Source organism: Meles meles, chromosome 2, assembly GCF_922984935.1.
Source record: "Meles meles chromosome 2, mMelMel3.1 paternal haplotype, whole genome shotgun sequence".
NCBI classification, from domain to species: domain Eukaryota; kingdom Metazoa; phylum Chordata; class Mammalia; order Carnivora; family Mustelidae; genus Meles; species Meles meles.
In genome coordinates, this window is record NC_060067.1 from 172,916,526 (window position 1) to 172,934,569 (window position 18,044).

At 41.3% G+C, this 18,044-nt stretch overlaps 1 protein-coding gene across 1 annotated transcript in view; it reads left to right on the forward strand.

Annotated features, from left to right (window-relative positions):
• Positions 1-18,044, forward strand: part of ZMAT4 (zinc finger matrin-type 4) — a 358,266-nt gene that overhangs the window by 122,206 nt on the left and 218,016 nt on the right. Inside the window, exon 3 of the mRNA XM_045986974.1 lies at positions 6,670-6,759. Within this exon, the coding sequence (XP_045842930.1) occupies positions 6,670-6,759 (90 nt within the window). The remainder of the gene's footprint in view (positions 1-6,669; positions 6,760-18,044) is intronic.

Sequence of the window (18,044 nt, forward strand, 5' to 3'; positions counted from 1 at the left end):
TAAATAGATACAGAGGATTAGGATTACCTTTATCTTTATGAGTACTGAGATTATATTGTATACCTGAAACTAATACAACCTTTTATGTTAATTATAGGTAAATAAAAAAGGAAGATGTTGTATGCATGAGTGTGTGTGTGTGTGTGTAATGGAATAGTACTCAGCCACAAAAAGGAATGATATCTTGCCATTTGCAACAACATGGATAGAGCTAAGGGGTATCATCTAAGTGAAATAAGAGAAAAACAAATACCATATGATTTCATTTATATGTAGAATGTAAAAAAAAAAATAAATTAAAAAACAAAAAAGCAGAAACAGATCCACAATTACAGAGAAGAAATTGGTGGTTGCCAGAGCAGTTTCTCCCTAGACTTTTTCTATGTCTCTGTGCACATATACGATACAGATAAATATGTATTTGTTCAAAAAAGTTGGCATCATTTATATTGTTTGAATATGACTTTTTTCTTTACATTATTTCATAGATTTAAAAATTTCATTAGTATTATTAATATACTTGATGATAGCAGTTTTGGTAATCTATCTTACAGATATAATATTTATCCCTCTCACTTAGGATACTTAATTTATTTTTCTCAATTTCACTGTTATAAATAAATAGTAATACATGTTTCTCCTTCCTTAAATCAATTCATAGATTTAGAATTGTTGGATTGAGCAATTTTTTCTGTTTTGAATATATATTGCAAAATTTCCATCCTGGAAGCTTTTATCAATTTATATGCCTAGAAACTATGTGCCAGAATCTTCACTTTTCCTGTATCTTCACCAATATAGGTATGTCTATTTTGTAAATATTTGTCCACTTTGTGGCAAAACAGGTATTTTTTTGGTTTAAGAACTATAAGGTAGAATTTGGAGAATTTATGTCATTTAGTTACTTTTCTTGAAATTCCTGTTTATATCTTTTTCCTATTTTAATATTTGTTAGTGAATTTGTTAAAGTACTGTTTCTTAGGTATTAAACCATTTTATTTTACATATTGCAAATATTTTTCCTGCTTTATGGTTTGCCTCTTATATGTATTTCAGATTAAAAATATATTTTTAAAAAGATTTTATTTATTTGATAGAAACACAGTGACAGAGGGAACAGAAGCAGGGGGAGTGGGAGAGGGAATAGCAGATTTCCTGCTGAGCAGGGAGCCGGATGGTGGGTTTGATCCCAGGACCCTGAGATCATGACCTGAGCTGAAGGCAGAGGCTTAACCCACTGAGCCACCCAGGCAACTCATTTTTTCCCACTTCTTTATCCTATGCCTCTGCATTCTAGGAAGTGTCTCTATGTTGACTTCCACACTGATCTGCAGTGTTGATTCTGCTCTTGTACTGATGTGAAAGACCTTCCAAATGAAACCATGATATTTTTAATGTCCTTTCTTATTAACTCAGGCAGTGCATCTTTATTGCCGTCAGCTGTGCTATCTCATCTTTTAGCTTTTACCCTCAGTCCGTATTTTCTTGAATTAAACAAATGAAGTATGTACATTTAAAATGTACTTCCATTTATTGTAGGAAATATTTTTACAAGAAATTGTTTTATGTCTTTTCCTTGAGAGTTTTCTGAAGGCTTCTTTTCCATTACAGAAGTTTTTCCTGGGTGCCACTGATCGTTGGGAGAAGAGAGGTTATGAAGGCCTGCTGCTTGTCCCTAGTGTGTGAGGATCGGCCTTTGATCCTTTCATGGTACACCTGAAATTTGCGGGATCTTCTGATCTGATCCATTTGTAGGACCCCTTCAGTAGCTTTTGTAGGAGGCCTGGGACCTGGGTCCTTGGACAGTTCCAGCAGAGGACATTTATTTCTTCCTCACTCGGGGTCTGAGCTCATCTTTCACCCCAAGTAAAGGGAGTTTCTGTATCCAGCCTCCTTCCTGTGTTAATAAGGAGAGATGCATCACTCTGGGAAAGAGTCCCAGTGATCAGAGGGGATCTCCGACACTTGTGGTTTTCTCTTTGTTAACCTTGACTTCCTAGTGAAGTTGTACTCTGGCTTTTCCTGGGCTCAGCCCTGAGGCCCTCAACCTGGGAGTGTTACGCGGGGCTGTACCAGGGTGCCTTCTTCGTCCTGAGAGCTGGAGTCCCTGTGTGACATCTGCCCATCATTCTCATGTAGCTGGGGAGTTAGACCCTTGGTATTTGTTGTCCTTCCTTTAATCGGCTCTTCTTTACCCTAGAATGAGCAGAAACAGCTCAAAATTGGTAGTATGTGAGAATGACTGTTCTGTAATTATCAGTCTGTCTCAGGTTTTCCTATTTCTTATAGTCTTTGGCTTATTTTAGCTGGTTTCTGGAAGAGGTATAATTAGATACCTAAGATGAAATAAAATGGCGAAGACTTAACCAGGAAATCAGGAATGGATCTTAAAGCTTATTTGAAATAACACCTCTCCTGCCAGCCTCACAACTGTGACTTGAGGATAAAATGAGATGGTAAATGTCACAGGGGTTTTGTTTGGAGCATTATGCAAATACTAAGTTACTTTGTTATCTTCACATTTTATGAGACCAGAAACCAGTAGCTTTGTTGGAAGCAAATTTGAGTTGCGAATTTTTTAAGGGTATGTGATAATGGAAGATGGTTATTTAGGTGAAGCACAAAGCCATTCTATTTCGATGTGGTCCACCCCCTTCTTTCACACAATACATCTGAAATAGAGGTTTGTCTTGTTCTTTATCCCCCCAAAGAGAAGATTGGCCTGAATTTCCACTTTAGACGATTTCTTTGAGTGCCAGGAGATTGTTTGAGCCAAAGAAACTAATCTGCAGATAGGTCTGCCCCCTGCACAATGCCCAGCATCAGGGGCAAAGGCTTTAATTAAAATGGAAGACTTGGTAATTTCTGGCCTATCTGGGAAGCTTAAAGTTGATGTGGTTTGAATGAAAGTAATGACTTTTGCTTAAAATGCAAATATTAACGCAAGAGCCAGGGACTGACTTGTGGTGCAAGCGAGAGAGATTGCGATTTCTTTTTCATGGCTTTTCCCTTGAAGAAATGACACTTTTTCCCCCGAAACTCTGTAATATATACATTTAACATGTAAGGTACTTTTTACTCCTTATATTTCCTTTAGTTGGTAATTTGTCTTTTTAAACTCTTAAAGGCAGTGCATATTTTAGGTATTGACAAATCTTTGAAAAAATCATAAGGATTTGTTTTTATTGTTCATATTTATTTGGATGACATAAATACATTTCAGAAGTGGTTTTCCTTCCAGTTTGGTTTCTCGACGGCCTTTGTCCACTGTGGCCATAATCTTTGTTTATATATAGGAAATGGAATGACCGCATTGTAAAGGGGACACATATTGACCATGGCCTTTGTATGTACCAAAACAAAGTTTTAAAAGTTAAAGTAGTATGTATTGCTCTTGGGCTAAGTAGGCTTATCTAGTCACCAAGTATTGCAGTGAAAAAAATGCAGTGCATTTTGAATGTTATAAGACGTTAGCAAGGGTAGATGGAAATGTGGCCGACTGTATCAGTATATGAACTTATGAGTATAAAAGTATTGCAGATCAGTGTGCTGTTTACTAATTACAATCATTATGAGTAGAAAGTAGATGTACAATGGAATTCCATTGTAATTACAATGGCGTGAGCATTGTGAAGTTATTACTTTTATGGTAAGGGAAAAACTGTTGTAGAAATAAAGAAAATCATCCATACTTTCTCTTCCTTAATAAATCATGCTTGGTTTTCTTTTTCCTTTCCACTTCTTATTGATATACTTACAGATATTTATATAATCTTAATCACAGTATGCAAGCAGTTTTTGCTTTTGCATTTTCCATTCAGCATGCATTAGGTAGAAAGCACCTCTTCAATTTTCCACTGAACATACAGCCTCTTGTCCAACATGTAACTGTCTCCCCGATTTGCTGTTCCTAGTTAGGTCATGCTGCAATGAACATCTTCACTCAAATCTAAATTTAACTTTTTTGTGGGAAGGTTTCTGTTTGTTTGTTTGTTTCTAGAATCAGTTAGAAGGAGTGAGGTTACCAGGCCAAAGTTCAAGCAATTTCTGGTAGGTAAGGAGTTGAGAGGAGCCTGTAGGAGGAAGATGCTGAGGGTGACTCAGTGTGTCCTGCTTTGAGGAAGAGGTGAGAATGCCAGGAAGAAAGGAGAGGACTCACTAGATGAGCCGCACCCAGGTGTTGAAGACCCCAGGACTGAGGCAGGCGAGTTTAGGGCACCTGGGAGCAATCTGCTAGCAATCTCTTTATCCTTGTCAACTGACATCATTTGGGAGTGGCTTTGGGTTTCAGTCAGTCTGACTGGAAGGGTATGACTCCACACTCCCACTACTGAGAAGTGGACTGTCTTCTGGGTTTTTACTTCCTGCCCTAAATCAGGGAGGGCTTGTTTGGTCCAGCCCCAGCAGTCTGGGAAAAGGAGCAGGAGGACAGAGGCAATAGGAAAATAGCTAAATGAGGAACCAGAATGCCTCCACCATCATCCCAGAATGAGGTGGGATTTTCCAAAGCTCTGTTTTTCTTCACACATACACAGGGGCAAAGGCAGAACCTGGAGGGCAGTGAGTCCTTCTTCCATCAAAACTGGAGGCTGGGAGAGCTGAAGGAGAAAAATGAACAAAATTGCTAATAAGACTTCGATTCCAACATCTCTCATCACTGATGGCTTCATGGCAGAGCTTACCATATACTTCCCTTTTCTGTTCATCTAATGGTTTCTTACCAGTTTTGTCCAACTGCAATTAAATAACCCAGTGAACTCTGCCTTTGCCTGAGAGTCTTTTTGAAAGAAATGTAATATTTTAGCAAAGAGAAGAAATCCAACACAAAATAGGATGCATTATAAGATTTCCAATTTTGCAATGATTTTGTTCTCTGGGAATCCAGGGCTTTGAGCAGATTGATGGTGTTAGGTACTGAGATCCATTCTTCTAGGGTAACAAATGCAACATTGAAAGCCCAGTTCAGCCACATTTGAGCTCATGCTGGTATCACTTTGTCTTTTCACTAAGTACTGGTCTGCTGTGCTTTTCCCCAGCCCAGCCTCTGGCACCATATTCATCATCTTGCAGGTTTTTAAATGTTCTTTTTTCTTTTTTTTTTGACTGTACGCATATTCTTAACTTTCCCATTGCCTCTTCCTCCCAAAAAAAACAACAAGAAAAAAAAAAACAAAACTAGAAAATGTATATAGATTTTAGTAATCAACATAATTCTCTGCAAAAAAACCTTCACTAGTCTGCACTGCATTATTCTCAAAAGCATGCAGAAGCTGAACAGTGCTGTTGAAATGATCTGGCACAAGTCCGCATATGTCTCTATTTCTCATCCTACCAATCTCGTGGGCAAACGAGACTCCAGGTAACCCTTGATTACAACTTACAATGCAACTTAGAAATGGCTACAAATATATTTCAAAATCACACTTCAGTACTTTTATGCATCTGGAATATCTTTCATGTTCCATTAGCACTTTTAAAAAAAAATATTTTATTTATTTGACAGAGAGAAATCACAACTAGGCAGAGAGGCAGGCAGAGAGAGAGGAGGAAGCAGGCTCCCTGCAGAGCAGAGAGCCTGATGTGGGGCTCGATCCCAGGACTCTGGGATCATGACCTGAGCCGAAGGCAGAGAATTTAACCCACTGAGCCACCCAGGCGCCCCTCCATTAGCACTTTTAAACCCATTTAAAGGCCTTGAAAGTGTTCAATGACTGTTTATTATTTTTTTTACTTTTTAAAAATTTTTTCCTTTTTTAAAAAAATTTCTTTTTAGTGTTCCAGCATTCATTGTTTATGCACCACACCCAGTGCTCCGTGCAATACGTGCCCTCCTTAATACCCCCCACCAGGCTCACCCATCCCCACCCCCCTCCCCTCCAAAACCCTCAGTTTGTTTCTCAGAGCCCACAGTCTCTCATGGTTCTTTAAAGGGGAGGGAAGTTCAGGTGGGCTCTCAGTTGAGCAAAGGAGTGGAGGGAAGATGGAACTAGGATGTGATCAGTTTCTCCATGCTGGGCCTGGACACGTCAGTACAGGTAGAAACTCAGAGTCCTGCTAACGCTCTGGCTGATGGGGCTTTATGGTTGAACTGCTCTGCTTGCTTGCATGCAGTTTGGGCTCTGATCAGTCCTCAGACTTGCTTTTGATATCCTTTTTTGCCCATGATGTCTGATCTGGAAAATCTTTTTTAATAGCTTATTAATGAGGCTCCAAAATGGAAGAACAGACAAAGAGACTTCTGTTGGACATGCTATGCTTGGCGATTCCCAGGGGGCATTGTCTGTCCCTAGCTCCTTAGGGCAGGGCAGCGGGAGTTCCAGACAAGGCCGGGGACTTTGCCTTCCATCACAGCCCATCCTTGTACTATTCTCTCTCTGACCTGTTCTTATTTTGAGGATAATTAAATATGTGATTCACTCCAGGCTTAAACATCCCAATGCTTTTAGTTTTCTTCTTTCACTGTCTTTTCTAATTCTGAAATGATGTTGGCTTTGTAAATTTGGGTAAGTTGCTTAACCTATCTGATCTTCACCCTACATCATTCTCAGGAGCATGTGGAAGTATTTTTAATGAAACTTTACTACTTTGCATTTGCAGTCACTGGCTATGTGTCCGAGGATTTAAAATGCCTTCTCTTTCATAGTATCTGCTTCTGCTTTTCCTTCCCAGAGTCGAAAACATGCAAGCAAAGTCCGACTGTATTACATGCTTCACCCCAGGGATGGTGGGTGTCCAGCCAAGAGGCTCCGGTCAGAAAATGTGAGTATCTGGCACCCTCTGATATCCTCAGATGATCTGTTCAGTTTGCTGAGAACTCTGTAGGTCTAGGAAGTAAAGTCACGTCTACCTTAGCAGGAGAGCTAAGGGAGCAGAAATAGTTCTCATTAAATACAACAGAAAATATGACACATTAGCAAGGCTTTTTCCTTTTCCCTCCCCAAACGTTCCAGTATGGTATTGGGGACTTCGCGATGATTCTGTGCCAGAGCAGAGTGGAGAAAGACTGTCCAGAGGGGACAGAGAGCAGCTGGGGGAGGGGAGGCAGGAGCCGTCACAAGAAAAAGAGTAGGAAAGATGGCTTAAGGAGAAATCCTGTCAGAAATATGAGATACTTTGCTGTTTACATATTTTATTTTTCCTTTGGTGTATAAAACTGAATGCCAGTTTATTCATTTATAATAAAGACTGTGCATATCTTGCAAATAAAAATTTTCAGGGTTTTTGATCAGTGCCCCTCTCCCCGAGGGAACATTCACTTGGGAAGAAAATGACAATTAGGAGATTGCTTTGAGGATGTAAAATTAGAAAGAAGGGTTTACTTCAGCCAGGCCAAGGCAGGGACTGATAAAATAAATATTCCTTTCTCTCAGCAGGGGTTTCTTTTCCTAACGAGTGGAATATTCATATTCATCCATTGCAGAGGTCCTCTGTGATAAACACTGCAGATTAAACAGAAATCACTTGTCCTTTGAGTTCTGAGGAGGCTGCAGGCATGGAATTTATACCCTACGCTCTCGCTTGTGCTTGTGATCCCTTTCTCCTTCTGCTGCCAGATAGATACCGGTCGTCTTTTCTTATTAAAAATTAATATATGATCACTGAAGAAACTTGACAAGAAATGAGCTTGTGTATTCTTCACAGGAGAAAAAGAGGGAACAAGAGGACTGCTTATGACTACAGGTAGTGAGCATCAGGGCTGGTGTTAATGAATTCCAAGCACATATCTTACATCACAAAACGAGCTGTTCATACCCAGACTAATCCAGAACACTGTGAAGTTGTCTTGACCGCTTTGGTGAGGCAGCATTTAGAGCTTATTAGAGGCAAAAGATGTCATGAAAACTTTTTAAACTGCTAAGAAATGGGACAGAGACTAGTTCTTCTCAGCTCTTTACCTTATGACATTGGGCCAATAATTGATCTCTTGGAACCCGTGTCCTCAATGAGGCTATCATAATCACACTTTCCTTACTGGATTTTGTGAGGTGCACACTTACATGCCAAATACTGAGGGGAAAAAAAGATGAATAAGGCACAGACTTGCCTTAAAGAAACTCAGAGTTGAGTGAGGGACATAAACATTGTATAAAAAAATTGCTGTGATCCCACAATGTGGGTGTTTATTTAACATTCTGCACAAAGCTCCATGGAGACAAAGGGCAAGTTGATCCATGCCAGGACGAGTCACTCAGGGATGGTGTTTATGAAAATTGGTATTTGAGCTGGGGGTCTTTGGGCTTGAATGGATTATACCAGTTGGCAGAATTGGGAGCGAGGGAGCAGACAAGTGCATTCTTGGGTACATTCCGATCAAAAGAACTTACTAAGCCCCTGCAAAGTTAGCCTGAGCCAGCTTTCATGTAATTTCAGAATCCTGTAGCTATAACAGAGCCCTGCTTTCCATCAGGATCTATTAGCAGAGAGAACAGAATTAGTTCTTTTTCCCTGAAATCATCCAGTGATGATACTTGTGTCCCTTCATTCAGTAGCCATTTCGTGTGGGGTTCATAGACAGTTGACAATTAGCTCTTTGAACATGGATCATTTTCTATCTACTCAAGTTCTAGTCAGGAGTTTTGTACTTATTTATGTCAGAGCTTCCAGGGAGGGCTTGACTGGGCAGACAGATAGAGGGCACTGGGACTCACACTTGTGTTACTTGGGGACATGGATCTGGTCAGATCCATGATTTACTCCACTCAGGTTCTGGTTCTGCAAGTAGTGTTGGGGACAGTTTGTGGAGGGGAAGATGTTTGGATTTTCAAAGCAAGAAGTATTTGCAAAGATCCTTTACCAATGAGCCCTTTGAGAACTTTTGCTTCTGGTGTATCTTGGAATCTGTGTATCTTTGAAAACTTGGATCTACCAATGATTTATTTCTTAAATCATTTCTATAGCTTTTCATAGTCATAACATAAGGACAAATCAGTAAGCAGGAAAACAAGCATAGTGAACTTATTAAAAAAAATTTTTTTTAAAGATTTTGTTTATTAAGAGAGAGACAGGGAATCTCAAGCAGACTCTGTGTTAAATCCAGAGCCCTATTCGGGGCTCGATGTCATGACCCTGAGATCATGACCTGAGCTGAAGTCAAGAGTTGGACACTTGACTGACTGAGCCACCCAGGTGCCCCGATAATGAACTTACTTTTTGAAAGAGATATTTGATGCTTTTATTAGGGTATCCATACATTTCATAGGTGAATTTGTCATTTGCCTTAGGCATTTTGACATACCAGATACAGCATGGAAGCCACTCTAGTCCCTCACTAGGGCTGTGAAAGTTAATATTGGTAATTATTTGGCCAACTTTCTTTTTTACAGACTTATACCCAAGGATTGGAAGACAATATACAAAAAGACAATGGCCAGCCATATATAAAGAGAGAAAGAGAACTTTTATACACTTAAAACTAAAGTAACATTGGGTTTCAACTATAACTAAAAAAAAAAGTTAAAAATAAATAAATAAAATTAGAACTTTGACCCACAACCGATAGCAACCAGCCTTGGAAACCAACCCATTAATGTATAGTAACCAGCCCAGGAAGTCTTGCCTAAGTTAAATCTAGAGGAAGTCAGACCACTATTTCTAGTAACAATCCAGGAAGCCAAACAATAACCCCTGAAACAATAGGCCCCAAATAGTCTGGACATGATGAATACCTGACAGCTTTCCTAACTTTTGTCCCTGCTTCCACCTTGGAACCAACCAGAGAAAGCCAAATAGTCACCACGAAGCAATCACATAAGGATATACACTTGTAGTTTGCCTATTTACAGCTTCCACACACAAACAGCCTCCAATCAGGGCACACCTGAGGCCGCCCCTTTATACTGTTACATACCTTTCCCACCTGTCTTGCCTGTGAGTCTTCTCTGTAATCTCCAAAGGCATGTGATGGAGGCTAACATCCTGGCTATGGGAAGCTCTGAATAAATAGCTTTTCTTTTTTCTCATTCAGTTGGTCTTTATTTCCATGGGGTTGCAAAATGGGAATAAAAAGGACATCTAATGTACAGTTTTCTCATAAGGCTCAAATTAGATAGTTCCCTTATTCAGGACTTCGTTTTCAAAGGTCTTTCTTCCAGGAGTTGTCATCATTGCTCCCCTCTCCACCAATACCCTGTGTTGTTAGAAGAATGTAACACTCTGTTCCACGTGCCTCTCCATTTCTGCCCATCCTTCCCATGTCTCTGTTTCCAGGGGCTATGGTGGGTTTGTATCCCAGACTTACCTTATTGAGGACAGTTTCATGGATACCCTGATTACTCCAAAACTGAGTGAGTTCTGAAAACAGAAAACTTGTTGCTGAATTTCCACACCCTGACTATGCATGAACCTGGCGCCCACACTGATTCCTAAAACTGATAGGGCTGATAAGTAACGGCAGCTGTCCCTTCCTTCCCACTTCTTAGTCTTCTGGGAATACATAGTAACTCCCAATTTACAACCAGATGAACAGAAGTGCCTATTACTATTCCCAAGGTCTATTGTCATTTCTACTCCAGGTGATTTGACTTTCTTGTTTCTCAAAAACATAAAATTCATGTCTGCGTCCTATCCTGACATTCCCAGCTTTTTAAATTCCTCCCTCAATATGCTTTACTGTTTAGAATCCTCATCTGGATATTCTATGTTGTGTTTTTGGTTTTTTTTTGTTTGTTTGTTTGTTTTGTTTTTTTTACCCCTGAAACTTTAGAGTGAGGCATTTTCCTCCTGAGGCCACAGAGTAAAATTAAATGTGAAATAAATTGTTATAGTTGATTGCCTTAGAGAAATTTTCTGTAATCTTGTGAGCACTAGAGCCAAAAATGACTTTAGAGAACATCTAGTTCATTGAAAGTCTCAGGTTTTCAAGTTACTTTTCAGTATCTTCTCACCTGCTTTGGGAAAAAAGAAATGTCTACTTATGGAACAACATTTTTAAGTAAAAAGATGATTTAGTTTTGTTTTTTTTCTGTAAGGATAAGTAACTGCCAGCAAAAATCACCAGTCGGTATTAAGTAAATAGTGTTTTGACATGGAGTTAATAGAATTCCTTCTAAATGGAGAAACTTGACATTTGGTTAGTGTGTTCAAGCTTATCACTTTTAAATACTTGTATGATTTCCTATAGGTCTGGAACATTCAGCAGAGCTGAAGAACCTCCAGGATCACTTTTATGGGTCCTTAAAATCCTGGGTTTCCCCATCTTGTGCCAAAAGTGAAAATAAGGCCCTAAGCAGTACCATGACTTGCCCAAACTGGTCAGGCCTGAGATTGAGACCCTCCTTGCTTCCCTAAGTTCTGTTCCTAGGCTTCTCCATATCTTGAAATTATATCTTATATTTAGGTGTTGAAGCCATTGCTGGGTCCATAGCCAGAGAGCACTGCTGTTCTGGGGCAAAGTAATAATAGCTGGTGGTTAACACGCACTTCCCACTTCCATTCTAAATGCTTCACATACATTAACACATTTAATCCTCACTCCTGTGTCGGGGAGGATCTATCATTATCCCCACTTTACAGAAAAGCAAACCGGAAGAGAGAAATTAAGTCCCTCGACTGTGGTTACAACACTAACCACTCTGGTAAGTGGCAGAGACAAGGCTGGGGAAATACAAAAGAAAACCAAAGAAAACTCCTCTGGTACTGCAAACAAGCTCCCCCTGTCACTTCTGGAGATAAGTAGCAAGCAGCTAATAAGTACGAGGCATGTTGAGAGAAAGGACACAGATCCTTCCCCAACAGAGATCAGGATCTGTTTGGGGACAGTGTCCAGTGTGCAGTCATGTCTTCTAATACAGTGTGATAGCTGCACAGGTGTGACCACAGACATCTCCTGGGGCAACGTCTGGCATACTTACATGGGTCCCCAACCTCTTCTGGTAAAATGGGGCTGGACAGAATTGCCTGGAGAAAGCAGACTGAACTGATTCTTGAGGAACACGTGGGGGTGAGTCCAGTGAATAAGGGTAGCAAAGGGCTCTTTTTTTTTAAAGATTTTATTTATTTATCTGAGAGAGAGTGGGAGAGCACAAGCAGGGAGAGAGACAGAGAGAGAGGGAGAAGCATGTCCCCTCTGAGCAGGAGTCCCACACAGGGCTCGATCCCAGGACCCTGAGATCATGACCTGAGCTGAAGGCAGATACTTACTAACCCACTGAGCCACCCAGGCGCCCTGCAAAAGGTTCTTCTGAGTGTGGAGTCAACATGAGTAATGTCTTCAGGGAAACCAAATTCGAAGGTATTTCTAGAGCGTAAATGCCAGTGGGCGGCTGTGTCAGATTCCCAGGATTGCTGTAACAAAGTCGCACAGACTGGGTGGCTAAAAACAACAGAAATTTATTTTCTCACAGTTCTAGAGGCTACAAGTCTGAATCACGGTGTAGGCAGGGCCTCCCTCTGGAGGCTCTGATTGAAAATCGGTTCCATGCTTCTCTCCTTGCTGCTGGTGGCTGCTGGCAGTGCTTGGCGTTCCTTGGCTCATAGCTGCATCACGCCAATCTGCTTCTGTCTTCACCCGGTCTCTTCCTTGTGTGGGTCTCTGTGTGTTCTCTCCTCTTCCTGTAAGGACGACTGTCACCGGATTTAGAGTCCACTGTAACAATCCAGTATGATCTCATTGTAATTAATTCATCTGCAGACACCCTATTTTCCAGTGTTGCCTTTTCAAGGTGGACGTGAATGTGGGGTGGGAGGAGCACAGAATTCACTCCATGCAGCAGTGGAGACTGGAGTGAAGTGTGGGATGGTGGGGAGAGGTTCAGACATATATTATGCAGAATATTAGCATTTACTTTGGCAAAATGTGGTTTTCTCCAGGGGTCTGCAGCTCAGTTCATGAGCATGCCTCAAAGAGAGGTACATTTGCCAATGCAAGCTGTGTGCTTTGGCTTCCAGCTGAGCATTTAGAGCTAGAAGTGGGGATTTTGTCCCTGGCTCGGCTGCATATATTAGTTTTATAACTTTGTTTTGGACTTTCTAAACCCTAATTGCCGTGGTTGTAATCAGGGCCTCTGAACACTGTTCAGCCTACCTCTCAGAGTCGTTAAGGGGCTCAAATAAAACTTTCTTCTTCGTGAAGCTGCAAGATAAATGGTAAAGATGTGTGGACTGTTGTTTCATCGGGTTTTTCATTTCTGTCTATTGGTTCCCATCTTTAGTCCCCACCGTGCAATACACACTCTCTAGTCCAGTAGGGTCAGGCCAGCTGTTTTCCTGTAGGACACCTGAAGGGCAGTTAGGACATCAGTGAGATGAGTGCATGCAGATATATAGACCTGCCTATATATATATATGGTGAGATCATGCAGATTTATAAAACAAGGGTCAGAAATAACTGCTGGCCAGACTCAGACTACTGCCTATTCTGGTGAGGTCCACAAACCAAGAATGGTTTTTACAGCCTTACGTGTTTGGGTCAGGGGAGTGGGGAGGGATTAAAAGAAGACTATATTTTTTCCTTCCTTATTCCCCAACCCCCCACTCTGCTTCTCAAATTCCTCATATCAGGGAGATCATATGATAATTGTCTTAAACAATGAAATAAGATGGGATCGGGAGGGAGACAAACCGTAAGACTCTTAATCTCGTGAAATAAACTGAGGGCTTCTGGGGGGAGGGAGGCTGTAGAGAGGGTGGCTGGGTGATGGACAATGGGGAAGGCATGTGCTATGGTGAGGGCTGTGAATTGTGTAAACCTGGCGATTCACAGACCTGTACCCCTGGGGCAAATAATACATTATATGTTAATAAAAATAATTTTAAAAATAAATAAAATAAGAGTATATTGCCATGTGAAAAATACATGACTTCAAATTTTCATGTCCACAGATTAAGTCTTTTTGGAACGCAGCCAAGTTCAATGTTAACAGCTCTATTCACAGGGCAGCAGCCAAGCTGGGTTGCTGCAATAGACTTGATGTCCCACAAGCCTAAAATGTTACCCCTCTGGACCTTTACAGAACATGCTTGCTGCCCCCTGTGGAAGCTGGGTAGTTTTGGTGAAGAAAGAGGGGTCCCTCCTCTCATTGCATGTCTCTCTACTCGCAGGAAGGATTCCTTTACATCATTCCAGACTCTCAAAGCTGCCTGGTCCTTGTTCCTTTAGAGTTTTAGTTTCCTCGTGGCCAGTTGAAGGTTTTGGCCAGGAGGAAGTACCATTCCAAACCTCTGAGGGAGAATAGAACGTGGTGTTTTGCTTAAGTTCTCTTAATGCAGATAGCTTGACATGTCGGAACGAGTCCTGTTAGACAAATTTGTTTGAAGCTGGCAGCACTGTGGAAGCAACGAGGAGAGTCAGTTTCTTATGCCATCTACACAGCAAAGCGAGCTCAGGGTAAGCCAGAACTCCTGGTTTTTTGAGATCATCCTGATTCGGAATACACATTCTTGTCCCTACAAATCAAGGGTATGTCCTGCAAGGTCCAATATTTCCTCTCTAAAGTGTACCCAAAAGTGGAATCAAAATTTTGTTATACAGACACACTAGATAATAATTTAAATGAGAAAAACCCCAGAACTCCTCATTAATGTGAATGTGCAGCATGGCATTCGGCTATCCATGACTCTCTCTGGGCCACAGACTAGACCTCTAGCTTGGGACTGTGGTTCTGAAACTCATTTATATCGTAATTATTACTTTGATCTAAAATCTGATCCAGAGGGGAAGAAGAGAAGGATGCATCAAAAGACAGCTATGAATTTTTTTTTTCCCCCACAACAGAAGTAGTGTAGTGGGTCTTTAGGTCTTTGATTCTACTGTTGACATATCCTTGAATCATTCCCTTGTTAGATAGTCACTAATTAAGCCCTCCTTATGTGTCAAGCTCTATGCTGAATACTTGCTAGAAATGTCATTTGAACTTGACAAATGCAAGTAGGAATCTTTAGTGCTTCTATTTAAAAAGGGGTTAAGGGGCACCTGGAAGGCTCAGTCGGAAGAGCGTGCGACTCTTGATCTTGGGGTTGTGAGTTGGGTATAGAGATTACTTAAAAATTAAAAAAGGATCTTTAAAATTATTTTTATTTATTTTATTATTTATTTTTTTAAAAAAGATTTTATTTATTTATTTGACAGAGAGAGATCACAAGTAGGCAGAGAGGCAGGCAGAGAGAGAGCGGGAAGCAGGCTCCCTGCTAAGCAGGGAGCCTGATGCGGGACTCAATCCCAGGACCCTGAGACCATGACCCGAGCCAAAGTCAGAGGCTTAACCCACTGAGCCACTCAGGTGCCCCTAAAATTTTTTTTTAAAAAGGAGTGAAGTCTAAACTTAGGCCAAATATCTTATCTCAACTCCCAGACCTTGAGAATTATACAGCCAAATTCAAACACAATGCAGTTTGGTACTAGAACTGGAGCTCTGTGTTACTGTACAGGCTTCATTTATTTATTCCTTTTTTTTTTTAAATTAAAAAAAAATACTGACTTCCTACTTAGAGTCAGGTACTATTTTGATTGCTGAGAATTTCATGATGAAGGAAACAGATGCAGTTGCAATTTACAGAGTTTATAGGATAGTGGGAGAAATGGGCATTTTTTTTTAAAGCTTACAAATATATAAATGAAGGACAGTAATGGAAAAGCATAGACTAGGGAAATCATAGGTCTTTGGGATCAGAGAAGCTTTCCCTGAACAACTAATGCTTCAGCTGTGTCTGAAAGTTGAGTGGGGGGAAGCAGAAGAATGCCAGGCAGAGGGAGAAGCATGTTCAAAGGTCCTGTAGTCAAAGAAATCATGGCACACTTAAGGTAGAAAATGAAAGCCAGTGTGGCTAGTATTCAGAGACGGAAGCAGGCAGTGACTTCAGATGCAGTGGAGAGAAGAGTGGAGGTGAACGGTTGAGCATCAGACTTTCAGGAGGCCACTGAGAGTATGGATGTGGGTGAGGCTGACGGCAGCAGCAAACGATGAGAAATAGATGGATTTGAGGGATAAGTTGGTAAAAATTGATCGACTGGGTAATGGATCTGAAACCGAAGGAGGTTTCTGAAAACTTCCAGTTCAGAACTTGCCCTGGGTGGTTGCTGTCCCTCTTACAGGCAGGCTAGTTTTCTTCCCTAAGGGCAAAGAGAGCAGGAAGATCTGAGAGTCAGGATGGATTTCGAGGAAAACTCTTTCTCCATGCTGTTCCATGCCGATCCCGGCTGAACAGAACTAAAGTCAACTAGAGGTGAATTTGCCTCCAGCCACGGGGTAGGGGACAGCAAGGGAGAAGTGTCTGGTAGACTTTTGTCCTCAGAGTTTCTTCCAGTGAAGGTTTTCTCCTTTTTTATTGGAGCGTGAGGCCAAGCCAGGTGCCATCCCAGGAGCTGGATCTCACGGAGGCACAGGCTAGAGGTTCCCTACAGGTGCACTGATGTCCAAGGTCAGGACAGGGTGCTGAATGAGTTCAAAGCAGTTACCAAGTGGAGGGAGGTGGGGAAAGGAGAGAATTGGAGTTCTGGTATCCTGAAGTAAGATAGCAGAGAGTTCTTTGGAGGCTTCTAGAAAGACAGATGCTGAAGTCGTCGGTGGTTAAATAATGTGCTCCTAGTAGGAGGACTGGGGTTATTGAGACAGTTGGAATAACTCAGATATGGTTTTAGGATCTAGATCCAGTGACTTCCATTGGGTTTGTCCTGTTCCTCCTTAGTTCAAAAGGCAGAAATGATAAGACTCACAGTTTTAGATTTTATGAGGGCAGGGACCATACCTTATTCATCTTTTTATCTCTTCCCACAGAGGTGTTCCATAAATTATTGTTTGTATTTTCATAGTAAGGTATTACCCTATTTTTCTCCAAACCAATTATGATTAAAAATAGTTTTAATAAAAACCCATCATTTGTATGGGGAATCTTACAGAGTATTACCATGAAATTATATTTTAGTTATAACCCTATCAAAGTGTCCTGTTAAATGGAGATTTTGTAAAATTGGGTTTGTTCGGGAAAATCTCGAAGTCATGAACATTGTTACTGTGAGGATCTCCACCAGGTTCTTGGTCTCGTGTGGGTCATTGTGTGCCCAAAATATAAGGGCAGGGGGAGGATTTGGGAGGTTATGCTGTCATCGCCCAGGCTGGTCTCTCTAGCAAGTGCTTCTGGTGGTCACCTACATCTTCTGGCTCCATCTCTCCTGTCTGCAACCACGCCGCTCACTTATTAGCTGCCCTCTCAGTGGCTGCACTGTGACCAACTGTTGCATGTCTTCTCCTGTCTGTCCTGGCAGCTTGACCCTAGTGCACCACAAATCAAGACTGTTCAAATGTGCAGCTAATGGAGGTAAATGTCCTTCCCACCTTCCTACCCTATTTCAGCCCTAAGAAAAAAGGAAACAGAGTCTGGAAGTTCTTCTCTGGAGGACGTTTTGGTGTTGCCTCCAAGGAAAGCAGGTGGATCAGATGTACTGGGTGTGGTGAAACATGGACGAGTAGAGGTCAAATGCCGAGGTCAAATGCCTTAGCATGTGTCTTTCACTTTGCACACCAAATGGGCTCTTGAAAATGAATCACACATTTTTTTTTTTTTTTTTTTTGTTGAGGGTAGTTAGAATAAAAGAATTCTGGGGACCATAGACTTCTCTAACTTCAGCTCTGAGATGTCAGTCTCTATGTTGCCTTTCCTTTCCAAGAGGCTAGCAGGGGTGTGTGGGAGACCCTAGACGCAGCTTGATGGCTCACTAGCATGTGGGAACTGGGTTCTTCGGCTCTCTTTCCTGTCTGCTTTCCTCTTTTCAGGTGTCTGCATCTCAAGTGAACTTTCCTGTCTCAGTTTTTTTCCCCTGATGGATTTTCTTGGTTCATATCCTAGAATCTCACAAAACAGAAGTCTGTTCTTCTCTTAAATCCCAGCTCTTTCCTGAAAAAATTTTACCACTCACTTTTAATCAAATATCTGCTCTTATGTGTCTGGGCCCATTTTTCTCCATCTCTTCCCTGGCTGCGGGGAAGGGTGTGAGAAGATCTTGCCTCCCTTCTTCCTTTTGTCCTACACAGCACAGTGAGTCTTTACTCTCTTAAGGATATGTCATAAATCATGCCTGCTGTCTTCCCATTAAGTGACCCCATGTGCCCATT